The sequence below is a fragment of the Mesoplodon densirostris genome, chromosome 4, assembly GCF_025265405.1.
Source record: "Mesoplodon densirostris isolate mMesDen1 chromosome 4, mMesDen1 primary haplotype, whole genome shotgun sequence".
Classification (NCBI taxonomy): Eukaryota; Metazoa; Chordata; class Mammalia; order Artiodactyla; family Ziphiidae; genus Mesoplodon; species Mesoplodon densirostris.
This window is the reverse complement of record NC_082664.1, coordinates 43077254-43103427: the sequence shown is the minus strand read 5'-3', so window position 1 is coordinate 43103427 and position 26174 is coordinate 43077254. Positions and strand designations below refer to the sequence as shown.

General features: G+C 42.1%; 2 protein-coding genes across 2 annotated transcripts in view; one reads left to right on the top strand and one right to left on the bottom strand.

Annotated features, from left to right (window-relative positions):
• RTN1 (reticulon 1) overlaps positions 1–26174 on the bottom strand; it is a 236141-nt gene that overhangs the window by 168683 nt on the left and 41284 nt on the right. The gene's annotated exons all lie outside the window — the stretch shown is intronic.
• On the top strand, positions 21923–22186 carry LOC132489132 (non-histone chromosomal protein HMG-17-like). The gene has a single exon (XM_060098075.1). It carries the CDS (start codon positions 21923–21925, stop codon positions 22184–22186), a length of 264 nt encoding a protein of 87 aa, XP_059954058.1.

Genomic DNA, 26174 nt, shown 5'->3' with positions numbered 1-26174 from the left:
CTAAGTTACTGATAACCCAAAGATAAGTCAGTGAGAATATAGCATTATCTTGGCCATAGTGACATATTCAAGTGTAGACATGTGACCTAAAATTGTTCTAGTCAAAACGAAACTCAATTTCTTTGTTCAATGGTGGAGGTACAAGAGCCCTCCCCATCCCACTGCACCCCACTCCCATGCCCTGGATGTTAACATCAAATGCATGTAGCCCCAGGAGCTGCTAGCAATATCTTGTTGACTTACAGAGGAAGACAGATGGAAAGAATTATGGACAAAAAGCATCACAGCCCTGAAGGGACTGTAAGCCACTGTATTAAATCACCCCTGAAGCCTGTCTACCTCAAGTTTCCAGTTTCATCAGCCGATGGACTTCCTTATTGTTATGACAGTCTCAACTGAATTTTTTATTTGCAACACAAAGGTGCTTGGCTGATACATATTCCTCCTGCTTCCCAACGGTATTAGAGTAAAATTTTCGTTGTTATAACAAATTTTCAAAATAAAAATGACTTCGTCCAGGACCAATGTAGCAGCTCCATGGTGTTGGGACCCAGGTTCTTTTGACCTTGTTGCACTGTCATACCTTGAATGTGGTGTCATTTGTGTGGTGAAGGTGACTCACTACCAAGCCTATGTTCCTGGATGAAGGATGAAGAAGGGAAAAAAGAGGAAGGAAAGGGCATACTTTTTTTTTAAGGGCACAATTCAGAGGTAGTGTCACTGGCAAAGTCCATTAACAAGTCCTGGGAAATAAAAATAGAATCTGGGTAATAAAATAAAGACTGACCTTTTTTTTTTTTGCAGTATGTGGGCCTCTCACTGTTGGGGCCTCTCCCGTTCCGGAGCACAGGCTCCGGACGCGCAGGCTCAGCGGCCATGGCTCACGGGCCCAGCCGCTCCGCGGCATGTGGGAACCTCACGGACCGAGGCACAAACCGCGTCCCCTGCATCGGCAGGCGGACTCTCAACCACTGCGCCACCAGGGAAGCCCAAAACTAACCTTTTTAATTTACTTTTCCTTTGTGCTTCATCTAGTTTCCCTGGCGTACAGGAGGCCATGGGCAGAGGCCTTGCCCTCGGCACTTCAGACCAGAGTGTCTGGTGCGGTAACACCTCCACTTCAGGACTCTCTGCAGAAGCGCGGCGCGAGACACTCAATTCAAGATGGCGGCGGTAGCGGGCCGTGTGCAGAGAGGCTGTGCCCGGCACCTGGATCTGGAGCCCGAGCTGCGCAGCTGCACCAGCCCAGTAAGAACCCCGCCCCTCCCCTCCTGCTGACAAGACCCCTATAAAGCAGCCCCGCCCGTGGCGTGTTGGGAGAGCGTGGACTCTGGAGCAGAGAGAAGCTCCCACCTCTCCATTCTTTCATCGAAGAATGAAGCTTTCCTTTGCTTCTGAACCCATCTGGGTCTTCTTTTACTGTTGCGAGTGACATGGGCAGAAGGTCTCTTGCTGGGAACTGACTCGGGGAGGGTCGGTAACAGTACCAAATACTACTCGCAGTCATGTTCTACTGACCAGCAGACGGTCATATAGTCACATTTAGCTATAACAAAGATTGAGATATGTAGTCTTTGTCTGGACAGCCATATGTCCAGCTAACATGTCTTCCACTATGGGGGAAGAAAAGGATGAATACTGGAAGAAAACCAGCAGTTCTTCACCCTGACCTTTACCACAGTTTGTCTCTTATGGGTACAATAATCTGTCTTCTACGATCTACAAAATCATTTCCATTTTGTTCTTTTTGCGGTACGCGGTGTTCTCACTGCTGTGGCCTCTCCCGTTGCGGAGCACAGGCTCCAGACACACAGGCTCAGCGGTCATAGCTCACGGGTCCAGCCGCTCTGCGGCATGTGGGATCTTCACGGACCGGGGCACGAACCCGCGTCCCCTGCATCCGCAGGTGGATTCTCAACCACTGCGCCACCAGGGAAACTCCCATTTTGCTCTTAAACCTGTTTAATATCTATCCCAATCTAGCAGTCTCAATTGCATCTGCTGAGTTCTACATGAAAATAATTCCATATTGTGTGTATGTTTGTGTGCATAGCAACTAAGGTTCAAACTCTGGCTAATTTCAATATTCTGTGACTAATTTTAATTTTTGATAGAACAAACTGGAATTAGACTAAATTGTTTTCGCTTGATGATATTTAAGTGTTTCTTTTTTAAGTAGTAGCATAACAAATGTGGGGTTTACTCTCTAAGGCCAGTTAATGAGAGAATAGTTTGTTTTTTGAATCTTTTAGAAATAACTAGGTTCATGTTAAATCTTATGGACAATGGTAACCTTAGCCAGAATTCTGAACTTGTTTCAGTACATAAAATCCATCTGTTTGTATTATCTGTTAGTGTTCATCTACATAGTTTACTGTAAATAACTTCCCAGTGCCTAGGAAGCTGCATTCACTTGTAGAGTTTTAAAACAAACATCTCATTAGGGTGTTCCCTGAAAGATAAAGGGCCAAACCATGACACTGATACTTGGTATATATGCAGCAAATAGTTTACCTGGACTGAACGACTTAGTTGTATATACATGTAATTGTTGCTGATTAATGTCACAGAAGATGTGTTTGTTTTGGCCATCCCACTGGCCCAGTATGAGCTCTACTCAGGAATGTAATATGTACTTGGGAAACAGAAAAGACCAGAAAGGGGCTTTATAATAAATATAATTGTTAAAGTAATCTACATCAATCCAAAAATCATGTATTAATTGCCAAATATGTCCCAATTACTATGTGAGGGACTGGGGGACAGATAAAGAAGAATGAGACAAGACGTCCATGCCCGTGATGTGTTCAGTCTGGTAATGCAGGCAATGCTGTGGATCAATAAAGCACTGATCATATCATTTTTTGTTCTTTAAAACCTTCAGTGTCCCCGGTGCTTACAGGAAAATACCCCTCCTTCTTGGCAAGATACACGGGGCTTTAATAATGTCCTGTCTTTTGTTTACTTGGCGCATCCCTGTAACACAATACACCCTAACCTTACAGCAGTTCTTGTAGCTGCAGGAACATTCTATGCTGTTTCACATCTCTGTGCCTTTACATAAATTCCCACCTCAGCCTGGTCTCACTGTTTAACTGCTCATTCTTCAAGATTCAGCTCAGGCGTCACCTCCCTTATAAAGACAGTTTTCCCCAACCTCTTCAAACTATTAGTTACTCCTTCTAATTCCCTCCAAAGAAATCATCCTCTCTGGTTGCATCCATCACATTATTTCTCACTGTTAATTTACTGACCTCTTTCACTCACTAGAATATGGGCTGCGGGGGAGGGGGGGGCAGTAATTGTATCCTGTCCATCTTCATATCTTCTGTGCCTAGAATAGTGGTTTGTCCAAGATAAAAATTCAATACAAATTTGTTGAGTGAATGAGTAAAGGATCAGATGTGTTATGGTTGTAAATGAACTCCGTGCAAGTTATTGTCATCCATGAGTAACTCCTTCACATTACAAGGGAGTCACCTGAATTCTCTGAACATCTCCCCCCATGACTGTTTGAAATAACACAAGCTTTTGGCTTCCACAGAGGATTATTTGGAAGATTTACTGTGCATGAAACAATTTGAAATTCTTATGTAACAAACTCTTTGAAATTTGAAATTCCTCCATGTAACAAACTATTGCTAAACATGAAATAAATCTTCATCACCACTACTCTGCACCATTTTCTGAGCAACTTCTACAAGCACAGAGAATATATGACAGTAATATACTACTGTGGGGAAAATCCCCTTGCCTAACAACCACCTTGGGTTCCCTAATTGAAGTGGACTATTTGTACTGGTAACACAAACTGCTGTGCCATTTAAATATCAACACTGGAAAACATTAAAGTGGGAACCTGTGGATTCTGATTCAGAAAAGTTTGTGCAACATCCAGCAGTCTTCCCTCCTGTGAAGCTGTAGAGAGACCTTTCTTTTCGGCTATTCAAAAGTCCACTGTGCAACGAGTAACCAGAACCTACTATTTAGTAAGAAGAGTAACCCAGGGATGCTTCTCAGCATAGCCATAATGGTGGCTACCTGCATGGCGTGAAAATAGAGATACACCAACATGTCTGAATGCTGCCAACTATCCGCCCATTCTTAGAGCCATTTCTCTGCTTTAAGACATTAGGTCTGCCTCTTCCTTATATGGGAGCGGAGGCACTGGAGTCACATTAAAGGTAAAATTCTGCCTTTTCATTACTTTTGCCTAGTGCCATCCCTGTTGGCACTACTGAGGAGCAGTGGTTTATAGCGATGAGGATCATGAGACTTAGAAGAACATGTCTCTCAATTCAAATCTAGCTCTTCCACTGATTAGTTGTATGACATTGGACAAGTTACATCAGGTTCCTGAGCTTCAATTACCTGTAAAATGTGGATAAGAATACTTACTTCTAAAGTTATCTAGATTTTATGAGATAAATGTTAAATGCCTAACATAGTATATGGCTCATAATAAATGGACATTTATTATTATTGTTGTTGCTGCTGCTGTTGTTATTGTTGCTACTACAAATAATAATGGCCCAGCTCTGAGGGGGCATTAACCCATCATGGCCATCACATCCAAAGTGAAGAGACAATGTATTAAATATTAAGCCAGAAAAAAACAAGATATATTCCCCGTTATAAAGATTGGGTGTCATCTATTATTATCCATGATAAAACAGGGCATCACAGTAAATCTCTGGAATAAAGCATTTAGTATCCACTTTCCCAGGAAGAGAGGCCACTAAAAGGCATGACTCTTCCCCTTCTGGTAAAATGGATCATTTATCATTAATTTATCATAGGACAAAATTCATTACGGTTCATATGATATTATAAAGGACCCATTTCAAGATTACTAACTCAATGCTCACTTGACTGAATGTTCTTTAAAATGGTCACATCCACTGGGTAATTCCTTTTCTTATGCAATGAAGGCAAATTGGATGTTAGCTTTTTAAGATTTATTATTAGTTTCCTATTACTGCTATAACAAATTACCGCTTAGTGGCTTAAACAACATGAATTTACTACCTTACAATTTTGAAGGTCAGAGTCCCAAGATCAAGATATTGGCAGGGAAAGGTTCTTTCTGGAGGCCCTAAGAGAGAATCAGCTTCCTTGCCCTTCCTGCCTTCAGAAGGTGGCTGCCTATTTTCCTCAGCTCATGGCCCCATACTGCATCTTCATAGTTGGTAGTGTGGCATCTTCCAATCTCTCTCTCTCTGATTATGACCCTGCTTCCATCATTACATCTCCTTCCCTGACTCTGATCCTCTTGCCTCTCTCTTATCAGGACCTTTGTGATTACATTGGGCCCACCTAGATAATCTCTCCCTTTTAATGCCCTTAACTTAATCACACCTGAAAGTCCCCTTTGCTATATAAGGTAACATATTTACAGGTTTCAGTAAACCTGTAAATATGAACTAGATTTTTGTTAAAAATTTAACATATTGGGCTTCCCTGGTGGCGCAGTGGTTGAGAGTCCGCCTGCCGATGCAGGGGACACGGGTTCGTGCCCCGGTCCGGGAGGATCACACATGCCGCAGAGCGGCTGGGCTCGTGAGCCATGGCCGCTGGGCCTGCGTGTCCGGAGCCTGTGCTCCGCAACGGGAGAGGCCACAACAGTGAGAGGCCCGCGTACCGCGCAAAAAAAAAAAAAGAGCATAGGTTGTAAGACAATGAACTGAGCTGAATTTCAACAGGGACAAGTCCTCCCCAAGGAGATATAGGACACACAAACTCTTTTACCTTTGACAGAGCATGGGAAGAAGAGATGGACGCTATAAAAGAATAAATAAGCTAGAGTTTTAGCAAATTTGTGGAGGCTGAATATAGGCTAGTGCGTAAGTTTACAGTAACTAGGAGTCCCAGACACGTAGGGAGTTGACATTCTTCTCCATGGATCCCCACTGAGTGCTCGTAAGAAAGACTTGAAAAGGGCAGACCATGAAAGAGCACTTGGTGGCACAGATTTGCAGGTGGTGACTGGCTGCCAGGATGGGGCAGACATGAAATACCAACCACTTCAAGAGAATCTTCTCTCCTACAAAGCAAATGCCTTACACCACTGGGGAAGAGGATAGGAAACCTTCCCACTGCCAGGACTCAAGCAAAACTCTATTGCCTCTGGGAGAAAGGTAGAAATAAGAGCCCTCTGCTGCTGGGAGAAGGGCAGGAAAACCTTTGGGGACCAGGATCCTGCACCAAGACAAAGCAAAGGTCTTCTGTCATGGGCAGGGGTTGGGGGTGGCTGAGGGAGAGGATTCTGTACTTCCCAGGAGCTGCCAGAGATATGAGGCCGAGTGTGATGGCCTAAGGGGGACAGAGACAAGAACACTAAGGAAGCCTTACTTTATCTCTAAGCACAGAGGACCTGCTTAAAACTAAAGCTGCACCAGGAGAATTCCTACCTCCACCACCAAAAGCTTTGCTCCAAGTAATACGCAAATGAAGTCTATCGGTGGCGGGGAGAAGCAAAAGCAAGGAGAGAGACGGAGAGACTCCCTCCATGGAGTAGATGGGAGGGGCCTGCTGCAAGCTAAGGGTGAAGCAGCAAAACTGAGGAAAACCATTTGGCACTATATGACCACAAGTAAGCACAAGGTAACAGCATCCCACAATGAGAGGAATTTGAAGCCTGTAAGACAAGTTTTCTGTGAACCCAAAACTATCCTAAAATAACGTTTAAATAAATAAGTCATCATACATAAATAAATACACAAAACCCTCAGTGTAAAAATGGAGTCTCTATCCCATACAGACAACAAAGCATAGAATACTAGGGCCTCAGATTTCTGAATCTCCAGATCGAGAGCCCCAAACCACCCACCTGCTTACTACCTCGTGTGCTATTTACTATTGTTTCTCTCTCAGGTCACAGGTAGTGCAGCTCAGGAAAGTGCTGTTTAGAATGGAAAGCAAAGTATAATGTATCCAGGCAGAAAGAACCAGAAGACAGAAATAAGTCGGTCACATTAATACTCTTACTTCTCGCTTGTGTGGGCCAGTAAATGATGCCGATTTCCCAGGGCAGAAAACGCTATGGGCTCTCAACCCCTCTGAATTATATGGGGGACCAGATCCTGCAAAGAAGGTTGCTTTTTAACTTGAATGATTCAGGCCAGAGTAGATTTGGGTGGCCTGAATTATCTGGATAGTTGCCCTAATTCTTTGCTTTGACTGTGGAGACCTGGCCTTTGAGGGAAATAGGCCATTCATTCCCTGAGATACACATTCCCTTCCTGAAGGATGAAAGGAAAGGTCTGGAAACTTCCCATCTGTATTGAACTATGAGCTTGTAAAGGGATTCATTCCATGGTACAGTCCTTGAGGGTAGAGGCAAGTCATACACAGCACAGGGACTCAAACGTAACTGACTCCCCCTCTCCCTTCAATGGGCAGCAGGCGAGCTGCCAGAATCACAGCTCCAGGGGACTCTGATTACAGGTGTCCTCTCTCCAGCTGTTTTTAGCCAAATGAGAACAGGAGGCATCCTGTCCTCCTGATTTCACTTAGATAGACTGCTATTTTCTGCTTGGCCTGGGTGCTTATCCCAGAGTAAATGACATGTTATCTTTATCAGTTTCACCAAGGGGATGGTGGATTGCTGTGCAGATTCTTTTTTTTTCAGAGTGAAAGCTGAGAGAATTAAATGTCACCTGTAAATTCCCAACTCCATTTCTCCTCTTTGTAAAAGTGATCTATCTTAGCAAGATGGCGACATCATTCTGGATAAAGAAAAAAGATTTGTTAATACAACTTAAATTAGTTGCCATTTTAGCAAGTGAGATTTTGGTTTAGGTTACGGTCAGATGCTGGGAGGGCAAAACCTGTGAAGCTTCCCCAGTGATGAAATTTTTGGACAAATCTAGAAGCCTCTTTCTTTGCTGTGTCTGCTTGGATACTGGAAATCGTAACTAAAGGAAACCTTAAGTGCTAAATGTATAAATTCTAAATGTCTTACTGAGCTCTAAATGCTTATTTCATCTGAAATTACATATAAACATTATATGTAAAGAGTATGTATTAACAACCAGAATTTGGATTGAGTTTTGTAACAGTCACTGAAGTAAATGCAAACTCAGATGCTCTTACAGCTCAGACTCAGATAGATTTAAATTCAAATGGATTTAAATTGCATTCCCTGATGTAAAATGACATGCAGAAAGTCATATTCCATTCTACTGTAGACTAGTGCCATGCCTTTTTCTAACACCGTACAGATAGGGATTCAGGAGGTCTTTGTCTTGGCCCAAAATTGTGTATTTCAAACAAGCTCCCGAGTGATGCTGATCCTGCTAGACCATGGTCCACATTTTGACTAGGAATGTTCTAGCCCCCCCTCTAAAAAAGTCACAATTCTGTTTTAAAAGGTTTCAATTAATCAATCCTCTCATTTTTCATGACTTTATTTTTACTAGTAAATAAATGGAACCAAAGAGAAAAAATAGCTCATTTTCTTTTGCAGATTTCATTCAACATTAGTAACTTTACCAGTTGCTTCAAAAACTTCAGTTGTCCATGACATGCTATATCCAGACACCATTTCCCAGATCGATTTCTTTAGAACACAAGTGAGTTGTGAGATGTTTCCATACTCAAATACAGCTGGGAAACGCTGCATAAGATGGAAGAGCATGTTAATGGGCCTCAGAAGTTTGCTAAGCACTGTCTAACTCCAAGAGTATTCGATTATGGGATACAGTTTTTCATGTGTTACTCATGAATGTTACTTGGAACAGCATGGGAAGAACTGAAAATAGTAGGGTTTTCTCTAATATCTAAGTATAGATATTAGATATGTTTATACATCATGTATTTTAGATATATATCACAATCTATCTTCAAATAATGTTATATCTCTTCATGTATAGTGTCATCTATTCAAAGATCCCTTCCACAGGGATGCCTTCCTCCTTAATCACCGCATCTGAAACAGCATCCCCAAGTCCTAGTCTCTATCTCCTTATTCTGGTCATTTTTCTTTCTGATACTTACATACTCTGACACTGTTTGTTTACCATCCCCACTAGAACATAAACTCAATACTAGCAAAGACTTTTCTTTCTTCACTGCTCTATCCCCAAATTCCAAAATAGTTTCTGGCACACAGGCTCACAGACTTAAGCAAGGTAGGGGAAGAGAGGGAGGTCCCCAGCGTGGAGCACCTAAGAACCTAACTGTGTGTGGCCAGGTCTCTCCCTGGACATTCTGACTGGGATTGAACCATGGCTGCCCACCTGCCCCACCACAAGGCCCTGATTTATAGCAAAGGATAAACCTTAGGACCATAAAACAGCTTAGAACTAAACACTGATGCTCAGATTAATCACATCCATAAATGAGTCTTTTCCTAGAAGTCCTACACAGTGTCATAAACCCTGATTATGATAAAACAAAAGTTTGACCTAAAAAATTGTCCAAAAAGTTTCTTCCGTGAAAGCCTTTGTTTTTCATCAGTTAAGTTCCTAAGATGATACATCCAAATTTTTAAAATGAAAGGGGACATTATGAATTCTACCTTATCAGGTACTTCCCAAATGACATCAAAGACCCTGAAAGGAATAAGCACAAAACAAAGACAAAGAATGCATAATGTATTTCATTTTGTTGATGAATTCAGTCCTATGAGAGGGTTTCATAAAAGTGACATCAGAAGATGTCTGCTATGGATGATATGAATGACAAACAACTATATATGTCTGGTTTAATAAAATTATGAATCATAGCCCATAAAATTATATTTCTTTCTCCTCTCATTATCATACATCTTTTTCCTCAAAGTTGATCTGCAGAGATACCATTTTTATTTTTGAAAAGTCTGACTATAATCCAGTAGATTAAAATTGAACTAATATAAATTGCAGTATATTTTTATATTTTACCTTTCAAAGCTAAATTTTTAAAATGGGATTCTTTATCTCAGATTTGGCTGAGGCTCCAAAAGGCTGAGAACGAAATAGGTAGCTAGTACTCCCATATTCCAAAGGAAATGGGAAAACCAGCTTTGTAACTCTTTGCCCCTAACTCATTCAACATGATAAAAGTGATAAAGTTGGAGAGGCTGAGACAGTTAGCAACTGAAAGGAATATTTCAATGAGGTGTGATTTCAAGTCAAATGAGAGGGTCTTTCTGGAGAACATATCCAAGCTTGGTACATGTTCTAGTGCCTGAAGCACTGTGGGCTGGTGGCCAGTGAGGAGGTACGTGGCTGCAGAGTGCAGCCCTAAGTTTGGGAAGTTAGATGCATTCTCCTTCTATGGCCAAAGGAAAGGTAACATGAAGTTGTCTTGGATCCAGCCCCAGAGGTCAGCCTAGAACTACTAGGAGACTTTGGGAACATGAGGTCTGAGTTGATCCTCAGGATGTGAAAATCCACTAGAGATCCAAAGGAACTGCAGATGAGAGATCTTTAGGGATGGGGGTGATCTACAAAGAATCCACAATACTCCATGAAAGCTTTAAACACTTGCCACGCTCAGAGGAAGTCAACAGGCTTTGACATCATTGTCATTCAAGTGAAATCTTTCCTGACCCTTCCTCTCTCCAGCCCCACTTTTACCTTGGAAGGTCACAAGCTGTGCTAGGACCTGGCCGAATTAACAGAAAAACTGACCGGTCCCCTCTTTTCCACTGCAGCCTCCCACACGGAATAGCTCTGATTTGTAATAGGGAAAAGCTTTAACTTTAAAAGAAACTGGGATGAAGTTTACAAGGATGTGACGTTTTGATTGCAATATGTGACTATGTTTTTGCCCCTTGAGGTTGCTGAGGACCTTCTGTTTTCCCAGAGTGACCAGAAAAGTTATGGAATCACTCCAGAGTGCATCCAAAAAAGCAAGAAAGAACCAGTCCCACAAAGCAGATTGGAAAGGGGTAAGGAGGGAATAAAGGTGTTGTTTGAAGCCTATGAGCCCTGCTCCTTCAATATACCCCAAGGCACATTATTAATTGTTCTTACTTACAATGACTAAAAGTGTGTTTTCATCTCTATAAGCATGTTGGAATGTCCCAACATTTTACAGCAGGGAGTCAGGTTTGGCAAATACTTTTCTTATTCTGATATTACTGAGCCAGAGCAAAAGGCCATAATTATACAAATTAACGGCTTAGTGGGATATAAGTGTAAACGGAAGCCTAATTAATAAATCTGCTAATTGTCTTTCCTTATTGTGAGCATCAGTATTCGGTACTTAGCTTTAACGTATCCAATGGACAGGAAAGAATAGAGTTTCACAGGCTGCCTGGCAGTTTGGCCAGAGGTTTTCCTATGAAGGTCTCCCTACTTTGGGCCCACCCTACAGAGCAGCTGAAACTAAGGCTGAGGACTGACTCACTGAAGAGCGCACAGCAGAGGCCCCAGCTGCTCCTGATAAAGTAGTAAGAGAGTTTCAGGTTGAGTTTCATGGTTTTAAAAAAAATACGAGGGGCTTGCCTGGTGGCGCAGTGGTTGGGAGTCCGCCTGCCAATGCAGGGGACACAGGTTTGAGCCCTGGTCCGGGAAGATCCCACATGCCACAGAGCAACTAAGCCCGTGTGCCACAACTACTGAGCCTGCCCTCTAGAGCTCACGAGCCAAAACGACTGAGCCCACGTGCCATAACTACTGAAGCCCGCGTGCCTAGAGCCCGTGCTACGCAACAAGAGAAGCCACTGCAGTGAGAAGCCTGCGCACTACAACGAAGAGTAGCCCCCGCTCGCCGTAACTAAAGAAAGCCCGTACGCAGAAACGAAGACCCAATGCAGCCAAAAATAAATAAATTAATTAATTAAAAAAAAAAAAACTAAAAGAAATTGGTCTCTGTCCAAGGATTTTAAAAGGAAACCTTCTCAAATAGGGACTTTTTCACTTCCTCCCAAAGATTTTTTAAAAATTTCCAGCTGCTTTCACTCATTCTTCAACAAATATTTACTGAGTACCCACTACGTTCCCAACCCTGTGCTAGCTGCCAGAGAAAAGAAGATTATTATTGGGATATAAATCTCTATGGGTCTCTTCGTAATTCCGCATGTCTTATGATGAGGTATTGACGGCTTGTTGACTACCCTTTCAAGAATGTTTGTGTAGCAAACAGCCTTGGAAAATAGGAAGAGTCTCCCTCCCAAGCAGGGGCAGATTTGTTTCCCATCCAGAACATGAAGTCTCCCTTGGGGGGCAAAAGTAGGACAGGTTTGCTGGCAGTCCCTTAAAAGATTGCAGGATTTCCTAAGCTCAGAGTTCCTGGGCTGTGACACAAGCCCACCCTGTGTGCAGCATCCACCCGGGCTGCTCTGCATCGCCCCCACGGGGTTTGGGATTTGGGGACAGGGAACTGACGCAAACATGAAGCACATGCTGCCTGCTGTGCTGTGAGTAAATATGTCCTCTGTCTCTGACCCAGGAGTCCCCAGTCCTCTGTCAGCTTCCACGAGACTATGGCAGGCTAGCTTGTTAGCTTGCAAGCAGGATAGAATCCCCAACCCCTCACAGTTCTTGACATTCAATTCCTCATATCAAGGAGCTCTAGGTCTCTGGGGGAAGTAAAAACAACAAAAATATTCTAAAATAACATGTACATGGAGTATTAGACATATGGCTATGGGTACACTGCAAAATCAGCAGAAAGGGACAGTCAGGAAATGTTTCTGTGGCAGCAAAACATAGTGTGTGCAGAGAAGTAAACAATTCACTGATGCTGAAGCATCAACTGTGAACCTGGGATTGACTCAGACTACAGCTGGAATGGTTGGTACAGGCCAAAAGATAGAGAGCCTTGTATCTCTCCACAGGAGCCTAAATTTTGGCTGTACTCAGTGGTCTCCACAGAGAGGCACACAAGGCAATCCATTGTGGCACTAGAAAAATATATTGGAATATACAAACAAATATGTAGGCTTTATTGCAGGCCATGACCGCACCCTGAATTTGTGAGCCCCCCTTCATACCCACCTCTCCCATGACCCTTGCAATAATCCCTTTGAGGTGGGCAGAGCCTGGCACTATCTCCACCTTACACAAGGAGAAACTGAGGTCAGGTTCCCAAGGGCACACTCGGACTGAACACAGAATAGCACTTGGCACCATTCCTCCCATGTCACGTGGCATGCTGTGCCCTGAGTCTCACATTTTCACCTGGAATACCCTGGGTGGGGGCCAGGCAGGATTCTGTGTCAAGGGCTGGTCCAAGTCTTCCCAAAGTGCCCACCTCTTAGTCAGCCCTCGTGAGGGACCTGGGCAGAGGGGCAGGCCGGTAGGAAGAGAATTTGGGGGATTGCAGGTGGGGGACCAGCCTCTCTTCAGGGACCCGTCTGTTGCCCACACAATCAGTTGACCACAAATGTGGGAATGGAATCTGTTTAGAATTGCTCAAGGGAAATTTGCTGCTTAAAGGGTCTCTGGAGGAATCCTGCAGGTCTGAGAGCACTCAGGGGATGATCGTAGAATGGACCATCTTCCTGGAGCATCTCTGCTCAGTGTTAGGGTCTAGCCACAGATGCCGGCGGAGGGGGCTGCGTCTTCCTTTCCAATAGGAGCCAGCGCTTAGCCTGGCACTGTGAGTGGATCCTGGGGGTGGGGAGTGACAGGTGGCTGAGACTGGTCTCCAGGTCTGTGGCCCTTCTGTTAAGTGATTCTCTTGTGATACCCTTAGTCCTGGGCCACCCGCCAGGTTTATCTGTTGTACCTGTGGCATTCCTTGTTATGTCAGATAAGTTATTATGGTCTATTCAACTCTAACAGGACAAATGAACAAAAGAACCATAAATAGGAGACCATTAAAGGTCTTCTGTGACAGGAAAAAATCATAATTTAACTTTATTAACATCTAATATATGGATTGACACTGCCTCCCTCACTTGATCTGTATTTTTGATGATCCTGTATCACACAGAATATGGGCATTCCCAAGGGAACAGTGCTAAGCTCCTCAATCACTGGTGGGCTATTAGCATGTTGTAACATTACAATCTATGAGTACTCAGTTAAGAATATGTACAGATTATACTACCTTGTTTTATTAAGCTAACACTTACAATACGGACAATTGGCTTAAAAAGATTCCAGAGACCACAGGCTGACAATAGCAGTAATTATGCAAATACAAACAAATGACCTGAAAATGGGCTGACATATTTAGTCCATCTCTTCAATCAGCCACATTATAAGTTAAAATCAATGATAATTTAATCAGATCTAGTCACAAGAATTCATTTCCTTGTTAATTGAAATATGGATCTATATCCACCATTGGTAAAGATGAACCTCACTATAAGTGTCTGCTAATTCTTGAGATATTAGCTAATGTTGGTGTCAAGTCACCACAATTCGCCAGACATTTAAAAACTAAGCATCCTAAACATGGAGGTAAACATTACAGTTTTTTCAGTGCTACTTAATATTATATGTGCTTCAACCCAGAAAATGCTGTTGGAAGATGCATTAAAAATATTGCTGTGGGAATTCCCTGGCAGTCCAGTGGTTAGGATTCCAGGCTTTCACTGCTGGTGTCCCAGGTTCTATCCCTGGTTGGGGAGATAAGATCCTGCAACCCGTGCAGCGCAGCCAAAACAAAAATTTTTTTTAAACATTGCTGCATATTTGAAGAGATGTGTATTAGTACAAATTATACAATATGGGAGGTTTGCTACAGAGCTGGATGAAAATACTGGGGTTTCAATATGTCTCAGCTTATGGTATTTGCTAGTTTGAAATAAAAAATACACAGAGAGTTACTTCTGGTGATATATGAAGCAGTGATTCACCACCCAAAGTTCTCATTAGAATTAACTGGGTGTGTTTTTAAAAAATGACCATGGCCAGGTCCCTTCCCAGACCAATTAAATTGAAATTACTATAAATACTTCTTTTGTCAGGAGAGAGAAAAGGAAGGAAGGTTGCAGTGATAGCATCTCAATGTGAAACCCATTGCTGAATCATTCACAAGCAAACCATTGTTACAAAGAAGTTAAAGCCAGGATTGCACAAACTGCTACTAGAGGTCATCAGTGTATAGTCAGTTCTGCTATAACATGAAATGCATTCTTAAAAATCACAGCACCACACTACGCAAAATCTCAATAAAAATCACAGGGCTTATGAAGAAAATGAGCACAATGCTCAAAAACTTTGTCAGTGTCAGATTGTTTTAAAAAGACAAAATTTTAATAAAACCAGAAGCACAATTTTACATGTGTTAAATGGCTAAGACATACATAAATATATAATAAATATGGCACTGTCCCTTGAAAAAGGCCTGAAGGTTTGTGTTGCAGCTTGTGGATTATTGTGCAGTGGTGAAGGAGGGTTATCTGAAACTGGATGGAAAGTTACAACACCAGATGTGAATGAGTATGACTCATAATACACAACGTGGTAAACTGAGGTAGCTAATAAATGTTAGCGGGTATTTGTGTGTGTATGTGCATGTGTCCTGATTCAGCTATTTTCTGCATTCACCCAGATTCACACAGTGTTTCTCGTGGATGAAACTGTGCATAAACAAACACAAAATTTGTGTTATGCTCAAAGTATTACCTAAAATATCAATTGCATTGGAACAAACTCACATTTTCAAATAAGCTTTATAGCAGAACTGCCTACTTAAAATTACAAAAACAACAAAATGAAATACAGCATAATCTTTCAGTAATTTGCGATGAGATGGAAAGTGACCAAGAAAATCTTTTACATCAAATCAAGGTTTGCAGGTTATCTCACTGTAAAGAAAATAAAAGATTTATTGAACTTTAAGTTGAGTTATCCATCTTTATTTCACAAAAAAAGACAAGTAACCTAAATTTGGACCTCTCCTGATATGACAAATGCTTTCTGTAATACGGTACTAAGTAGACACAAAAACTCTCCCTTTAACCACAAGGGAGGAAATAATGGCTTTTCAAAAGAGAATAGCTCTGAAGGGAGCATTTTGGAAATGATTCCATTATTGGGTAATTTTTTGCTGAAAATGATATGTGTCATATATAAAAACTCTCAAACCTGCACACATTAAATTGGAAACTGAATTTTCCAATCCATCTAAAAATCTTCGACATGAGGAGTTTCTGTCAGTAGGTTTTGAAACCAATTGTTAAATGTATAAAGAGCATCACTTCCAGTTAGTTTGCAGGGAAAGTCATCAGGGAAGATGGAGGTTTACTGGCCAAATTCAATAAAAAAAAAACAAAAAACCTTTGCATTGTTGAGGGACGGAATTGAAAAATGAGTACCTAGATATAATAAGTTCAACCAATGATTTACTTATTCCTTTTGGAAATACGTGTCTTTGTCAGGTATCTTTTTCAGACTTGACAGCCAATAAAACCAAGCGTAGAGCTAAACTAACCTTGAAGACAGACCTTGAGATCATTCAATCAAAAGGTGTTAGGCTTAGATTTTCAAAAAATTCAAAAGCATATTAAATTGTAATCATGTTGCTCAGTATCAAAATTTAAAAAAAAATTTTGTATTGTTAATAAAAATAAAATACAATATTATTTTAAAATGTTTTTTGTCTTTAACTTATTCCTTTTTCTCTATGTCTAACATATCAGTGCATGTAGATAGTTTATAAATAATTAAAAATACAAATATATATAAATACTTCAAAATTTTTATTGATAGACATCATGATCAAAAAGGTTTCATGACCACTGCTAAAGCTGATGGGGAGATTAAGCAGTTGAGACTGCATTTAACTACAAGTTATCAGAAATCCTACTTCTGGGTTTAATTTCCTTAAGTAAAAGAAGTCTAGGTGTATAACAGTCCCAGGCTGGGACTCATGAAAGGCCCAGACTCCTTCTGTTTTTCCACAAAGTCTTATTTAAAATATGGACTCTCCCTCATGCCCCTGGGGGCATACTGCACACTGGGATGTGGACCCATCATATCCACATCTCAGGCAGGAAGCTGAGGGAAAGGTGAAGGGAAAAAGATAGAACATGCACATTAGCTGAAGGCCTCAACAGATAACCGAGGGCTAGGCGCCCAAGGGAAAAAAATCTAGGGAGGTCAACTAAGGCTTTTCCTGTATTATATATACATCAGGGAAGGCAACAGAGTCAGAGGCTAAAAGTTGGGCATCAACGAAAGCTACTGTAGAAAAGTGAGCCAAAAGCCTGATTTCTAGCTGACTGCATATTGGATTGGCAGTGAGGGGCCCCACTTGTCCTAGAGTGCGGCCAGGGCAGGTGTGCATGGGGTCCTCACTGAGCAGCAGCCCACTATCTGCTCTACATCTGAAAGCACAAGCTCTGAAGACGTAAAGTCAGCACGTCTCTGGAAAGTCATCAGCTCAACGCAGAGAAAGACTACGGAAAGGACTAGCTAAATGAACTTCTCACAAGTCCCACTCCATCTCATTTTTTTTAACCCATTAACTCATTTTTGCGAACAATAGTACATCAGTGCATCTATGGCTTTAGCAAGCCAGATTGGGGGCTACTTCAAAGTAGTCTTTGGGAAAACCCTGATTGGAAATGCTAAAAATTATTCTATGAATGGTGTCATTCATTTACCATGTAAAGCAAATTCAATGATTTTAGGCTAATGACAGGCAACCCAAACAAAGAAAGAAATATAGAAAGTCCATGGTTTAGAATGGCAGCCAAGTTCTCTCTGGGATAATTTTATCCTGAAAAGGAACAAATTATCCTGATTTGTCTTCTGTATGATTTTCTCATATACGGTATTTTTGAAATTTTTGCTCTGTAATAGTTAGAATCAGCTACTTTGTTAAAACAGCAGAAATAGTAACATTTAAAGCCAAGATTATATATCTCTCACCACAGTGTGTCTGGGCTATTTTATACTGCTCAAGACTCAAAAGTCTTGTGCATTACTCACTTACTCCAAACAGGGCATGCAATAAATTACTCCTGAGATGCAACCACTTAAAGCAAGACAGTTCATATTTACTCTGAAAAATGGTTTCTTCTCAGAGAGCTTTCTTCTTTAAGGTCACTGTCACAGGCACTGATGCCCCTCCTAATGTTTATTCTTTACCCTGCTGCACACTGCACTGTGTAAAGCTCCATTCTACAATTTTAAACAGAATTTTCTCTCTTGGATTTTACCTTCTGAGGGTGATAGTTCTGGAATAACTAAAGAAGAGTCTTTGGGGTCCCCCAATACAGACTGCAAATCTCCCTCCAGCCCACAGAAGCCCTCCCTGCTGCTTCCTTGGAGACGGCACTGCATTGCTCATCCCCTCTCCCTCTCAAACTTAAATCTCTCTCCTGACTTCAAAATTCCCCTCCTGAACCCTACATACCGCTGCAATTGCCAGGGTCTCTCTACTTCATTCTCTTCAGACCAAGATGCTTAGATGGTAATCTATACTGTCTTCACCTCTGGACTCCCACTCTCTCCACCAGCTCCTGGTCCATCAATCAATGCCTACTGAGCCGGCAATTCTGCAGAAGGTATTTATGGACACCTAGAATCTCTGGGCCCTCCTGGGAACACAAAGGTGCCCCATGGTGGCTCTCCTTCCACGTCAAGCTTTCCACCGCTCAGCCTTTCTCCCATCTCATACTGATTTCCCATCCCTCCCTTCCCAGACCCGATCTTGCGGTCAGCCTGTTCAGTACCCTACCTCCCTTCTTAGAGTCTCCCTTTCTTCCTTATTTCCTTAATGCTGATTCCCAGGCCTGGGAGGACCCCAGAGGCCCTTTGTCTATCTGCATCCTTCTCCAGCTGCCCAGGTAATCTGCTCTCCATTTTCTGTGTTGTTTACCAACTCCCACCTTCGTGCCTTTCCTCAGGGTAGTACTTCTGCTAGCAGTGCCCCTTGTCCCTGCCACTGTGCAGTCACTTGTGCCACCTGTCCTTCCTTAGACAGAAATATGAAGTACCTCCATGTACTTCCCTGATTAATCCCCACCTCACTTATTTTACCCAACCTCCGCTAATACACAGAAGCACAATTTCTCCCTGATGCTTGATGTAGGATCCTTGTTTCCAATTTCTTTTATGATTATCTTTAATGCTACATGTATAATCTTAGAGACTAAGGGGGGTGAAAATACACACACACATAAACAGGCATGCGAATACAATAGGTACTCAAATGATTAATTAATGCTGATTCACACTTTTTGTAAAGAACAAAATAGCCATTCCCCGGGAAGCTGCTGTCTATCCTCACGCATCTCCAATAGCATCCTGTCCACTTCTCTACTGCTACAGAGCTGACCACATGGTAACGTAGCTCATTGTCTGCCTTCTCCAATCCCTGAGGTACATCTAAGAAATCAGAATGAAATCAGATTTAGCTCTGTATCTCCAGCATCTCACATAGTGCCTGAGACAAAGTAGGGGCTTAATAAATATTTGTTGCACATAGAAATGAGTTTTGAGATGGAATACTCAAACCAAGTTGTGACCAATATCCAGAAGATCTGGAGGAGGGGGAAGGGAAGTGGTACAATAATAATACTGTGAAGGATTAAATTATAAAATACTCAGTACTAGTAAGGCTTATTTTGTGTATGTTTTAAAAGCAGATCTCAGCATGATGAACAGTATGTGGTGAACTTACTAGAAAACAGGAGGGGGCATCATAAGAAATATTTCTGCTTTGAAGGCAATAGTCAAACACAGAGTTCAAGTCCTAATATATATGCACCCACTTATTCAGGAAATTGTTACTAAGTGCCTGTGTGTGACAAGCACTCAACCAAGATTGGGGGTTAAAGAGTGATAGTCCATGTCCTCACGGGACCTCTAGCTAATGTCTAGTTAAACAGACATTAACAAACTAGTAGCAAGGAAAATGAAAAAGTAATTACAAATGGTGATAAGAACTATGAAGAAAAAATAAAAGATACCCTGAGACTATATGCAAGATGACCAAAACAAGATGATGCCTCAGGGTGGGGAGAGGTTCCATTTTTTTTTTTTTTTAAGGCAGGAAAGAAGACGTACTTGGATCAGTTTCTTAAAATATCATCAAGATGCCCTATACTCTCCTCCAACTGTCTGTCAAAATAACCATGCAGGGCTTCCCTGGTGGCGCAGTGGTTGAGAGTCCGCCTGCTGATGCAGGGGACACGGGTTCATGCCCCAGTCCGGGAAGATCCCACATGCCGCGGAGCGGCTGGGCCCCTGAGCCATGGCTGCTGAGCCTGCGCGTCCGGAGCCTGTGCTCTGCAATGGGAGAGGCTGCAACAGTGAGAGGCCCGCGTACCGCAAAAAAAAATAATAATAATAACCATGCATTCCATAGTCCTGACAAAGGGGGTGTCCTGAAGATGATCTTCATGTTTCTTGTGTATAAAGACAGTCATGCTGCCCTCTTAATAAATATGCCACGACGCCCTTAACCACTTCCTTATTAATGGACAATTGTAATACACTAAACATCTGTCTACCTATCTACACATTTATTCTTCCTTTGATTTTTCCATAAGGAAATTTCTGAAGAGTGGGAGTACTGGTTTAATAATATAAGCATTTCCACACCTCCTGGAACAATCCAGCTGGCTGGGATCCTGCAATGCTGATGCTGGAGCGTGTACCTAACTACCCACAACTTTGTCAGCAGCACATTTCAGTGTCTTCTCTAATTTTGCTAGTTGAATAGATAAAAACCAGTGCCTAATTCTCCTCTCTTTACTATGATGTTAAACAGTTTTCAAAAACTGATTTACTGGGTTTTTTTTTTCTTTTAGGTCATTTTGAACAATTATTTACCTTCTCTAAGCTTAATGTACCTCATATGCCGAACAGGCATAATAACAATATTCATCTCTGCAGTGTTGCTTAAGAATCAAATTAAATAATGTTCTTAAAATGCTAAACCCAGGCTTCCCTGGTGGCACAGTGGTTGAGAATCTGCCTGCTAATGCAGGGGACACGGGTTTGAGCCCTGGTCTGGGAGGATCCCACATGCCGCGGAGCAACTAGGCCCGTTAGCCACAACTACTGAGCCTGCACGTCTGGAGCCTGTGCTCCGCAACAAGAGAGGCCGCGATAGTGAGAGGCCCGCACACCGCGATGAAGAGTGGCCCCCTTTTGCCACAACTAGAGAAAGCCCTCACGCAGAAACGAAGACCCAACACAGCCAAAAAAATTAAAAATAAATAAATTAATTAATTTTTTTAAAAAAGTAAAAAAAAAATGCTAAACCCAATATCTGGAATATAGCAAACATTCAACAGATGATAACTGTTGTGTCTATTTATTCATTATCAATTTAGTTCTTTTAGATTTATAAGCACTTGTATTTTTAGGTAATAAACATAAACCTGGCAAAATGATTGAAAATATTTTCTCCTATTCTACCATTTTGTTTATTATCTTAATTTTGCTTGTTCTTGTTGTATAGAAACCTTTGTAAAATAAATACATCTTGAAGGAGAGCCCATGGACTTCTACTGACATTTCAGCTTTATTTTCTGGATTCCGTGACACCTATTTTGATGATTTAAGTTTATAGGGGGTGGAGAGTTCACCCCTTACTTCACAAGCATTTCCTAAAACTGCCCAAAATGTGATTTTGAGAAAAGTAAGATGTTGTGTAGTATCAATATTTACCATGCATATGTTTGTACTTGTGGTGACTCTTGGAATCTGTTGTTCGGGAAACACTCCCTTTGCTTGCATTGGCCAGACAACACTTGAAGGAAGATGCGGCGACAGCTCCCTTGCTGAAGTCCTTCCCTTTAACCTGAGGTAGCTGATTTTTTTTTTTTTTTTTCAAAATACAGTTTTAGGTACTACAGCAACAAAAAGTTCTGGCAAGAAACTAGCTGAAGAAACCACTGTACTGAATCTTAATTTTTAATTTTTTATTCACCAACTGAGAAGTCTAGATCCCCAACTTCAAGTCATTATTAGAATTGTCAAAATGGAAGAAGAGGTGAGAGTGACCCCTGGACCGACAAAAGCCTGCGTCACTGCATCCCTGTGTCCAGTGCCTACATCCCGCCACCGTCACCACCATGCCCAAGAGAAAGGCTGAAGGGGATGTTAAAGAAGATAAAGCCAAGATGAAGGACAAACCACAGAGAAGATCTGCAAGGTTCTCTGCTAAACCTGCTCCACAGCCCAAGCCTAAAAAGGCCCCTCCAAAGAAGGGAGAGAAGGTGCCCAAAGGGAAAAAGAGGAAAGCTGATGCTGGCAAGGATGGGAATAACCCTGCAGAACATGCAGATGCCAAAACAGAGCAGGCACAGAAAGCTGAAGGTGCTGGAGATGCCGAGTGAAGTGTGTGCATTTTTGATAACTGTGTACTTCCGGTGACCGTACAGTTTGAAATACTATTTTTACCAAGTTTTATAAAAATGCAGAATTTTGTTTTACTTTTTTTTTAAGCTATGCTGTTAGCACACACAACACCTCGTTGTTTTCTGGGGGAAGGTCACATGTCACTAATAGGATGTCTCCAAAACTGGATTGATGTGGGGAAAACACTCCTTTCCCATCAAGTTCTGAGAGACTTCCTCTTGGTTCCCAGGAAGGAGGGATTCCTTGATGTTGACACACATTAGCCACCGTGGCACAAACACCTTGTGATGTGGAAAAACTAAAATTAGTTTTTATGTCCTCTTCTCCCTCTCTACCTCAAGCATAGACTTGACTCCCTTAAACCCTGAGACCTGTCGGAAACTGACCCCCAAAAATTGGTTACCAGTATGTCAGGCAGTCTGGACTTTCCAGTGTCACCTTTGAGATGGCATCCCTCAAAAGAGCAGCGGTTCCCCTTTTAGATTGTGGATCTTCAGATTGATACTTCTGCCATTTTCATTTCCATTTCCTGAAAGTCAGGGTCAGCTTGTGCAAAGTTGTTAAACAACATGCTAAATGTTAAATGTCAACCCTCACTCTAAACTTTCGCTGTTCAGAGCATCACGTGAAGACTTCATTGGGTTTTATAGTGGCTTTTTGATGTTGGTTGTCCACTGGAAAAGGGCATTTGAAAGTTGTTGTATACTGTTAATGACTGTCTGCCCATGTCCTGCCTGAAATACCACGATTGTTTATGAAAAGTATCTTTAATAAAGCTGGGCACAGTTTGGCATGGAAAAAAAATTGTCATAATGTATCAAATTCCTGATTTCATTAATGAGTTTCATTAATGAGACTTGTTCAATAAAAGGTAACAAAATTCTCCCAAATTCCTATGTGCTAAAATCTGAGCATAAACCACACAATCTTTCCATGAGCACTTTCTTCCCGTCTTCCAGCTTTGATAGGGAAGGGCTCTGGAGAACTACCTACAGCTTAACTCTATGCTTGATAACTGTGCACTTCCCCTGCTCCAGCCACGTGATTCCACTTTGACCCCCCACCGCCCCAACTCTCCTCAGTCAAACAAGTGCCAGACTTGAAGTCTGAAGACTCTGTCACTTACTTACTGGTAATATGTGGCAATCACTTAACCCATCTCAGCTTCAGAGGACCCAGCAGTAAAATGGAGATAATAATAATAATACTGACCATGCCTATCTCAAATAGCTGTAGTAAGGAGACCATGCTAGGATTATGCCTATTTCTTGATTCCAGATTTGACCCCAAGCAAGCCAGAATCAGGAAGCCCCTTAAAAAAAATTAAAAGAGGCTTCTGTTTCAGAAAGCCGATGGCACATTAGAAGTTTCATTCTGCTGGTGGCCTGTGCCTATTTCCAGATGTCTGGCCTAAATCCTAATCCTTAGCTGGGTTCCCAAAACTCTGCAGCTCAAACCTCCTACCTTGGGCTGCCTGCCCTGCTGTTGCTCAGTTTGCCTGCCTGGTTCCTGATCTCTGATCTCAGATTTTGTAGATGTGATACTTTTTCTGCTCTCCCGTCTTAGTTTAGGATTTCTTAATCTCAGCATTATTGACATTCTGGGCTGGATAACTGTCTGCTATGGAGGACCATCCTGTGTATTATAGAATGTTTAGCAACATTCCTGGTCTCTACCCACTAGATGCCAAAGTTCCCCCGAGTCACGTCAATCAAAAATGTCTCCATGGGCTTCCCTGGTGGCGCAGTGGTTGAGAGTCCGCCTGCCGACGCAGGGGACACGGGTTCCTGCCCCGGTCCGGGAAGATCCCACATGCCGCAGAGCAGCTGGGCCCGTGAGCCACGGCCACTGAGCCTGTGCGTCCGGAGCCTGTGCTCCGCAACGGGAGAGGCCACAAAGGTGAGAGGCCCGCATATTGCAAAAAAAAAAAAAAAAAAGTCTCCAAACACTGCCAAATATTCCCTGGGGAGAAAACTGCTCCTCCATCTCCTGCTGAGAATGTTAGCTAATCCCCTTAAACTTGACCTCTGGCTGTCTGATTTACGACCCTTGCTTGCCAGCCCTAATACGTTTTAGGCAAACACTGTTCTTGTTCTCCTCCTAGCTTTCCCTACTATCAAAAGCCTGAAGTATACAGAAAGGTGCTCTAACTCAGAGAAAGTTGCTATAAACTAATAATAAAATAGTTAAAACGTGTTTTCTGATTTTTCAAAGTTTTATCAGCCTGAGGGGGAGCTGTCTCCTATACAGACCACAGTGTGAGAAGAATACAGATGTGTCACATCTGGGCCTTCTGGTTTCCAGTAGCACCACTGCTCTCAGGCCAGGCCGGGCAGCATTCATCAAACCATGAGAGCACAAAAGGCCATGGAACAAAGTTATCATGTGCTCTTAGAGTTACAAAGAATTTTAGAGTTTTCCTGCCTCAGTGCCCCATCTTACCCTCAGTTCTAGAGAAGATAAAACAGGTCTGCAGAGGCTAAATGACAAACCCAACGTCACAGAGCTATTTAGCAACTGAATTCAGACCAAAAGCCTATAACATCATCACATGCCACTCTTTCCAGGCATGGTGGAATTGAGCACCCAACAGTTTGTGGTACCCATCCCCAGTGTCCTAGTTCATACATTTCATTACTTAGCACTGGCTTTTCTATTTGTACCTGCATGTTTTGCGCTACTAAACGTACCATAGTATACTTACGTTTCTCCACCAGACAGATAAAAAAGAGAAGTTGATGAAAAAGCATTAAAATACAATATCAGGAGATCAGAAAAGTACTAACAAGAAGAGAGGAGATAGGGAAAGAGGTGAGGAGATAACACACATTTATGAGTACAAACTGAATACTTTTAACTAATTATCTCAGTTGGTTCTCAACATGATCCTATGATGTACATTTGAATATTGGCTCCACCACTAAACAATCAGGTGACCTTTGGTAAGTTACTTAAACTCTCTGTACCTCAGCTTCCTCACCTGTAAAATGGGTATAATAATAGAACCTACCTCTCTATATAGTTGTGGGATTAAAGACACAGTGTATATAAAATGTTCAGCACAGTGCCTGGCACATAGTAAGCATTTCATAACTGTTAGTAATTCTTGTCCTGTTTTCTAGCAAGCTGTGTCTTTTTCACCTCCACATTCAGTCTGCTATGTTTCCAATCCCAGTCTGGCCACATAACCATAATTCTGAGCTGCTCATTAGAAGCCCCTGAGTTCCTTCCAGACTTTGCATTGGCTAATGGCTCCTGGGAACAAGTGACAAGGAAGACAAAGGTCACAGGGATAACCTCCCTGCTTTATCATGGCCCACACTTGCTCAATAAATGTTTCTAAGCCAGAAATTCAAAATACAAAGACGAATAAAATATAAGGTTCCCCCACAAGCAGCACACAGTTCTTCATGTAGCAAATGTTTATTGAGCTCCTACTCTGTGCTGGGGTCTATGTCAGGCTCTGAGGATACCATGGAGGAAGGAAAGGCCCCTGCTTTCACAGTTATTAGATTCTAAGACAATAAACAAATAAGCAAAAACACAGAATCAGCTAGTGATGAGTGCAAAAAAGAAAATAAAACAGATTTGACTGATAGGGATTAATGGAAGGTGGGGTGTGGTATTTAGAGTGGGTGGTCAGGGAGGGCCCCTCTGAGGAAGTAGTGTTGCAGCTGGTACCTGGTGGATAAGAAGCATCCAGCCAAGTGAAGGTTAGGGGGCACTCAATGGGTCTACAGCCAATGAGGATATGCACATATGTGGCTCTTATTGCATTTTTCTTCTTTGCCTCACTTGAGTTCATTTTCTCACTGGACTTGCCCTCCTGTTGGCTGCCATAGCAACCTGGGCAGACCATTTTATTTTGCCCACCCAGTCGCTCATCAGCCCACACTCAGCACACACTCAATCCTAGCAACTAGTCATGGAAACAATATTGAGAAAACAATAGACTCCATAACTCTT